Here is a 920-nt window from a genome sequence, read left to right as displayed (position 1 = left end):
CCACAGATATAGATGCCATTTCATTGGTGGTAGCGGCAGCACTTGTAACATTAGAGGCTAGCGAGAGCTAGAGCGAGAGAAACAAACGGTGAGCCTAATGAGAATGGCATAGGTATCAATTCACTAGAGACTAACAAATTATAGTGAATTCGATTATATTCGAGACAGCAAATTTTTCGTTTTTTTGCCTCGGTCACAGTATTGTGCGTAGGTCCCTTTTAACTTTCGCCTTCACATATATTTAATTGTAATAATTTTGTTTGTTTTTTTGTTTATTTAAAGCTATTTAACGATTTAAAAACAAGTCTTCAGAAATGTAAGCTTCCTTACTTCTGGGATGGCAATCTAAATTTATACGAAAACATTGGGGAATCCAGCTTATTGGAGATGAGAAAATGCGTAGAAAATAAAGCAGCAACACTAGCAAAGTTTAAAGGATTACGAGGCATGGCAGACAATGATAACTACAGGGTGTATGCAATATTTTGTAAGTACTTGAATCTGAAAATTTTACGCTTAAGTTATCTTATTTTTTATTTCATCAACACGCGTATGTTGAGCACTTTTATGTTTTGTGATTAACAATTTTATACACACTTCAATTTTATATGTTTCTTACCGATTTAAGAGAAAATATCATAGATATATGCATACGTATGTATATGAAATTCTCTTTTAAACCGGTAAGATGCATACTAATTATTGATCAATTGTTATTGAGGTATATATAAAACTAGCAGACCCGGCGAACTTCGTCCCGCCCAAAATTTTTATATATTTTATTGAAACTTTTTGGTCCAACATTTTCACCAACAATTCACGGTTACGATTTTCATTGGCACATTTGTCTGCTAAGATTAAGGTCTGGTGGTCATTTGCCGCTTTAAATAACCTAAGGAAAGTGTTATATCCGTTCTTGA

The 920-nt window shown here is 33.6% G+C and overlaps 1 protein-coding gene across 1 annotated transcript in view; it reads left to right on the top strand.

The window, feature by feature from the left end:
* Window positions 1-282: 282 nt before the first annotated feature.
* LOC118744119 overlaps window positions 283-920 on the top strand; it is a gene marked incomplete at its 5' end in the record, with an annotated part of 55,380 nt that continues 54,742 nt past the window's right edge. Inside the window, 1 exon segment of the mRNA XM_036476851.1 lies at window positions 283-487. Coding sequence (XP_036332744.1) covers window positions 283-487 — 205 coding nt within the window.

This window comes from Rhagoletis pomonella, unplaced genomic scaffold (genome assembly GCF_013731165.1).
Source record: "Rhagoletis pomonella isolate Grant_MI unplaced genomic scaffold, Rhpom_1.0 Rhpom_scaffold_00008, whole genome shotgun sequence".
NCBI lineage: Eukaryota > Metazoa > Arthropoda > Insecta > Diptera > Tephritidae > Rhagoletis > Rhagoletis pomonella.
This window is presented reverse-complemented; position numbering and strand designations above follow the sequence as displayed.